We start from the raw sequence: 6,000 nt of genomic DNA, 5'->3' as shown, positions 1-6,000 counted from the left end.
TGTAAAATGTTTAGCTATTCTGTAAAATCCCTTCATCATAAAATTTAAGCCCCCCAAACCCGTGAAGATATGTTTAACAGTCACATACTTTGCCCTCACTCGTTTCCCACAGTTTCTAGCCAGTTCATGTTTTCTTAAATGAGAAAAAAGTAAAATCCTCATTGTTTACATAGAACCTATCATATTTAAAATTACGATAGTTGAGTACCAAGAAGAGAACAATCAATCAAACAAAGGGCATTGAACTCCCCTAGTTCCTGAAAAAGAAATATTGTAGAATCTTCTTTTTCAGATGGTTAAGTAACTCAGGTAGAAAGTTATAATACAGATCGCATAGTGGCGTTGAATAAATTCAGCACGCTTGTTAGATGAACTCTGAACAAACATGGCAACAGTCAATGAAGTGGGACCATCACATGAAGTTAATTTCCCACAAAGCTGCTACTTCTGTGCCACTACCTTAGTTTTGTAAGCATTTTCCTCCCCCTCCTAAAAGATGCTGATACTAATATCCTTCTGGTGTGTGAAAACACTTAGGAATAAATTTAACTGTAGAGTAAACTGGAACCAGATATATGCAAAATTTTGGGATGCCCAACCAAACAATGTTTGCTGGGAGGGAAATTTCTGCAGCTTATCATCACTAGATGTGGTGAAATCGAAACATTTATAACTACAGCAGATCAGATTTCAGACACAGAAATCTGACACTGCTCCAGATACCTTGCCTGACCTACACCTGCTGTTTCAGAACGCTCTCAGTACGTCTTACTCTGTTCTAAACAAGGCTTCTCCTCCTGCCCAGGAACATAATCATTGCTCGCCTGACAACACCCTGCTATGAGATGAAGCCCTTGAAATGCACACGTAGTAGCACCAGAATACTCAACCTTGGAGAAGTCTGATAAAAACACGTGGTACCACTTCATTAATTTTTATGTAACTGTTTTCCACTCTGAGATGCTCGCTTTTTACTTCTGCCGTGGAAACTGGTAGTGCCGACCTGAAGAGGCGAGCCTCCCAGAAACCTCGGAAGAGCACAGCAGCTCAGCCCTGGGAGGGCAGGCGGGCAAATGGCGCCCAGGCGGGTGCTGGACACCGCCAGGACACCGGCTGCCGCTCCTGCAGAAGCCTGCACTGCCCGGGGCGGGCAGGGAACAGGCCCCACCAAGGGAGAAAGGACACCCGGCGGGCTGCCGAGGGAAGCCACCACGCAGCTCGGCACCCGCCCTCCCCCTCTAGCCAGCCCCCTTCCCTTCCACAAGATGGCGGCCAGTCCCCCCCCCAACCCGGTCTCCTTCACCAACATGGCGGACCGAACCCCATTGGCTCCCGCCCCCCGCCCCTGAGGTCGGGTAGGCTTTCCTTACCCTCCCTCGGGACCGAGAACTACATCACCCAGAGACCCCCGCGCGGGCCCCCCCCCGCTCTCTCAGCCGTTGCGCAATCCGGGCGCTATCTCGCGAGAGGGCCGCGCCGGGCGGGCGGTGGCGGCAGACGGCGGCGGGGCGGGGCGGGGGCGAGGTGCGGGGCCGCGCTGCGCAGGAGCCGCCGTCGCTCGTGCTCCGCCTGCCCGGCACCGTTGGCCTGGGGGCCCCATGGCGGCCGCGGAGGCGGCGGCCGCGCCCGCAGAGGCGGCGGCGGCGCTGGATCCTAGCGGGCTGTCCCCGAAGGAGGAGGGCGAGCTGGAAGACGGCGAAATCAGCGACGACGACAACAACAGCGGCGGCGGCGCCGGGCCCTACGGCGGCTCGGAGCCCGGCGGCCCGGCCGGCGGCGGCAGCAGCGGCAGCAGCAGGCCCTACTCGAGGCGCCGGCCGCCCCCCGGCCTCCGCGGGGGCCTCTCGGTGTCGTCGTCCGCCCGGCGCTTCCCCCGCTCCCGGCACCAGCCGCCGCCGGAGATGGGCCACCTGCACGGGCACGGCGGCTACCGGCCCAAGGACTCGTTCCGCTCCCACCCGCCGCCGCTGCCGGCGCCGCGGATGCCGCCGGGCCCGCACCCGGAGAGCGGCCCGCGGCTCTCCTTCTGGGAGCGCAGCCACAACGCCCTGGACCGGTTCCGCTTCCGAGGCCGGCCCTACAGGGGCGGCTGGCGCTGGGGCCGGAGCCGAGGCGGCGAGCGGGGAGGCAACCCGCCGGGGAGGCCGCCCGGAGGGGGAGGCGGCGCCGGCTTCGGCGGCGGCCAGGGCTGGAGGGAGCCCTCGCCTCGCAAATGTATCCTTCGGAGCGGGGGGCGGCGCTGCCAGACGTGGCCCAAGGCTCTGGGGAAGGAGGAAGGGAGGGAGGGACCCGTGGTGGGGACGGAGGGAGGCTCCCCGCCTGCTGGCAGGGGCTGCTGGCAGGCAGGGCTGCCGCTGGGAGCTGCCTTAGCGAAAGGGGGAAAGCGTGGCCTGAAACAAAGCCTTACCCCGTTGGGTCCCGGGGGCTGCTTTTCTAACCCCAAATTTCTAGCCCTTCTGTTAGAAAGCGGGCTTAGGCTTTGGCGAGGCACTTTGAGCGGATATAATTACAGCGGAGTTGCTGTAAAACGCTAAGCTTGTTAATTTCCCTTATTGGGCAATGAAGGATCCGCTGTTTTTTTTTTTTTCATTTTCGCTTACAGGCCCTCAGAGGTTGTAACGCATAGCTAAAGCCAGCTTTACCGCTAAACCGATCTTGACACAGGACTCTGTGCGCAGAGTGCGTTTCCTGTGGGAGTTTGGGTAATGTGGGAAAGCCACGTTTCTCTGCAAAGCCATACTCTGTGTTTCTTGCAGGGTGTTCTCTGATCGCTCCTAGAGAGCTGATTAGGTGGTTTTGAACCCTTTTAACACTTTCTTCTGTTAAGAGTGGGAACTGCAAAAGTGCTGGAAAAAGCTCCTCTCATTTTCCAGGACATAGATAGAAAAAGCAACTCACGTGAAACATAACTTAGGGGCAGCGTGGCACGGAAACACAGCTGTTTGCCTAACGGAAAACAGGCAAATATAAAAATGGAAGCCAAAAATGTTAAGCAAGAGAAATAGTGGTTAAAACTAATACACTGCTTTGTTGTCCGCTGTACCAGTAGTCAAAGGATGTGTCTTGTTTGCTTGGCTGTGCTGGCAGTCCCAAAGAACAGGGATTTTTTCCAACTTGTGACAGGACTTAAGGCTTTGAAAGCTGATCATTGGAGCCTTGTGTTACTTTAGATCCTAGATTATTTATCAGTATCAACTGTTCTTCTATTGGAGTGGGGACAGAATATGTAAACCAGTGATAAAGAGCTACTTCATCTCACCTCGTAATGTTAGAGCATTACCACTGAAGTGTTCATAACTCTTCATTTGAGGATCATTTCTTGAGAGGCAATGTGTGAAGATGTGATTTGCCCAAGGTCACATAGTAAGATGGTTCTAGTGCTGAAAGTGGATGTTACAGATCTCTTAATTTGCAGTGTTGCTCTAAGCACCAGAAAATGGTTACTTTCTGTGGAATGAGTAATTTGCAGGGCCAATCTATTGATCATCCTAAGCAGACCTTGCAATGCTTGTTAATACTGATACAGTCTCCTTGTATGCTCTAATTAAAAGACTATTCAGAAACTGATAATTCCATTTTCAAACCAAAAGCAACAAAGGGGAGAATCTTTTATCCCTAATACTTGAGATACACTCTTCTGCTTAAACATTGCAGGCAGTTTAATAATGCTGTTTCTTGTTGATGACTCACATTTGATTATTTGTGGGTCATATAATTAAAGAAGGCCAATGATTTACTCTCTAAAATACATTTCTTTCTGTATTTTTCATATCCTTGCCATATAAACGATTTGAATTAGAGTATTCCTACATACTAAGGAACCTCCACGTTGCTAATATTAATGGGGTAGGGGTGTAGTACATTGGCACGTGCCTTCACAAGAGACCTTCATGTGAAGTGGTGTAGGGAAGCTTGTGATCTGGAGTGGTATTTGGAAATCCCCAGGGAAAGTGCGAAGTTTAAAGGTGTGTTAACAGAGAAGTAATGTTTTTTTTTTCTTTATCAATGGAACTGGTACTTTGTGTGTGCTATGTAGAAGTGTAAGTATAAATAGGAGTAAATCAGCAACATGGTGGGGCACTTAGAGAATTCTTTTTACTCTTCTTTGGATATTATCTTTTAGTAGGTTTATCTTTAGTTCCTAACAACTTAAATGTGAAGCTATTGGATGGGCGTTCTGCAGAAATTCATACGTAGAGATTTGTGGACTTTTGAGTACGAAACATGAGACCAAAATATGACTTTTTTGCTGGTGAATTCTGAACCCTTCAGAGGTTTCTTTTTTTTTTACATTTTTTCTTCACTTCTAACCCCAGTGTCATCAGTTGGTCTCTTGCTTTTGGTTGTAGGATGAAGGCTCTCGAGTGTCGACTGAAGAATAAGTGTTGTTTTAATGCAATCCTGACTGCCTCTCATAGCATTCCACCTACTCTTGCATTCTATGTGTACAGCTATGTACTAAAAAAAACAATCAACCAACCAAAAAACCCTATCTGTAAACCACTGTCATGGTTTAACCTGGTAGGCAGCTAAGTACCACACAGCAGCTCACTTGTTCCTATTCAGTGGGGTGGAGGAGAGAATTGAAGAGGGTAAAAAATGTGAAAATTTGTGGGTTGAGATAAAGACAGTTGAATAAACTAAGAAAGAAATGGGGGAGGGAGGAGGGGAATTGATGCAAACTACAACTCCTCACCATCAGCCAGCTGATGCCTGCCCAGTCCTTGTGCAGCAGCAACCCCCCCATGCCAGGAAATTCCCCCCAGTTTGATCATTCAGCACAATGCCACGTGGTATGGGACGTCCCTTTGGCCAGCCTGGGCCAGCTGCCCTGGCTGTGTCCCCTCCCAGCTCCTGGTGCACCCCCAGCCTCCCCACTGACAGGGCAGCGCAAGAAGCCGTAAAGTCCTTGGCTCTGTGAGGGCACTGCCCTGCAACAGCTAGAATCAGTGTGTTATCACTGCATTTTCACCCTGACATCTAAACACAGCGCCATACCAGCTGCCATGAAGTAAATTAACTCTATGGCAGCCAAAACCATGACAAACACCAAATTTCTGATTAATACCTTTTTGGAAGCTCCGTCAATTTCATTATTCCAAGCTCAAAAAATATCTCAAAATTTGGTATTTTTACCCAATTCAAGATGACTCCAGAAACTATTTATAGATAATTTTAGACTTATTAAGCTACTTAACATCTATTGTAAAAATTAGCGTAAGGGTTTCTTGGGACTCTCAATCACTAATGTTTTTTTAGAGGTAGATTGGTGGATATGCTTATGACATGATTTGTGGTTATACTGCACCCAGCTCTTTACACTGTGGATGTATTTTCAATATATTTACAGAACTTCAAATTATAATAGCATTTGCTTTCTGGATTTTATGTAGTTTAGATGGATTAATTTCTGCTTTTTTTGTGCTGAAGCTGAAGAGAGCATTGTAGTAACAGGAAATGTTTTGCAATACAGGAGTTGTTTTTGTAGGATGGATACCAAGATTCTTTAGACTTGTAGTGAAACATCCAAGTTAGTGATGAATGTTGTGAGTGAGAAACAAAGTTACCCTCCTCTGTGCTCAGTATTTTTGCATTTGGGGGATACCTATTTTAGCTTCTAGTTTTACTCCGTTTATTGGTTTGAGACATGATGTTGATGAAAAAGCATTTTCCATAACTTAGTGTGAGTCAGTTGTTATCACGGAGGGTTGGTACTGGATGTTGAATGAGTCAAACCTGACTCAGTATGCTAAGTATTTTTTCCTGGGGGTAATTATTTTACTGGGTTGTTTTTTTTAATTTTAAGAGAACTTTTTAAGGTAAAAGAAAGTGAACCTCTGATGGTGGGAATTTTACCATAGTTGTCTAAGAAATGTTTCCTTTGTCTGCTTTAGACAACATGGCAAGAAAATCTGTATCCCTTGGGCACATGCAGAGAACTTTTTTCTGAGTAAATAGTAATTCCAAACCCTCTTTTACCATTTTGGATGTTTTGATTGC

General features: G+C 48.2%; 1 protein-coding gene across 4 annotated transcripts in view; it reads left to right on the top strand.

Moving 5' to 3' along the window:
- Positions 1-1,495: 1,495 nt before the first annotated feature.
- The window catches only part of ZFC3H1 (zinc finger C3H1-type containing), a 39,554-nt gene continuing 35,049 nt past the window's right edge, over positions 1,496-6,000 (top strand). For 3 of the 4 annotated variants that reach the window (XR_013947678.1, XM_080583014.1, XM_080583016.1), the window contains exon 1: positions 1,497-2,214. Coding sequence is in view for 3 of the 4 variants with exons in the window: in XM_080583014.1 (XP_080439140.1) it covers positions 1,599-2,214 (616 nt within the window). In the remaining variant the exon portion in view is untranslated. Of the gene's footprint in view, positions 2,215-6,000 lie in introns of all 4 variants that reach the window. The other variant, XM_080583015.1, reaches the window with a different exon arrangement.

Source organism: Anser brachyrhynchus (genome assembly GCF_964034855.1).
Source record: "Anser brachyrhynchus genome assembly, chromosome: 1".
NCBI lineage: Eukaryota > Metazoa > Chordata > Aves > Anseriformes > Anatidae > Anser > Anser brachyrhynchus.
Note: the sequence above shows the minus strand (reverse complement) of the source record. Positions and strands in the feature narration are given on the sequence as shown.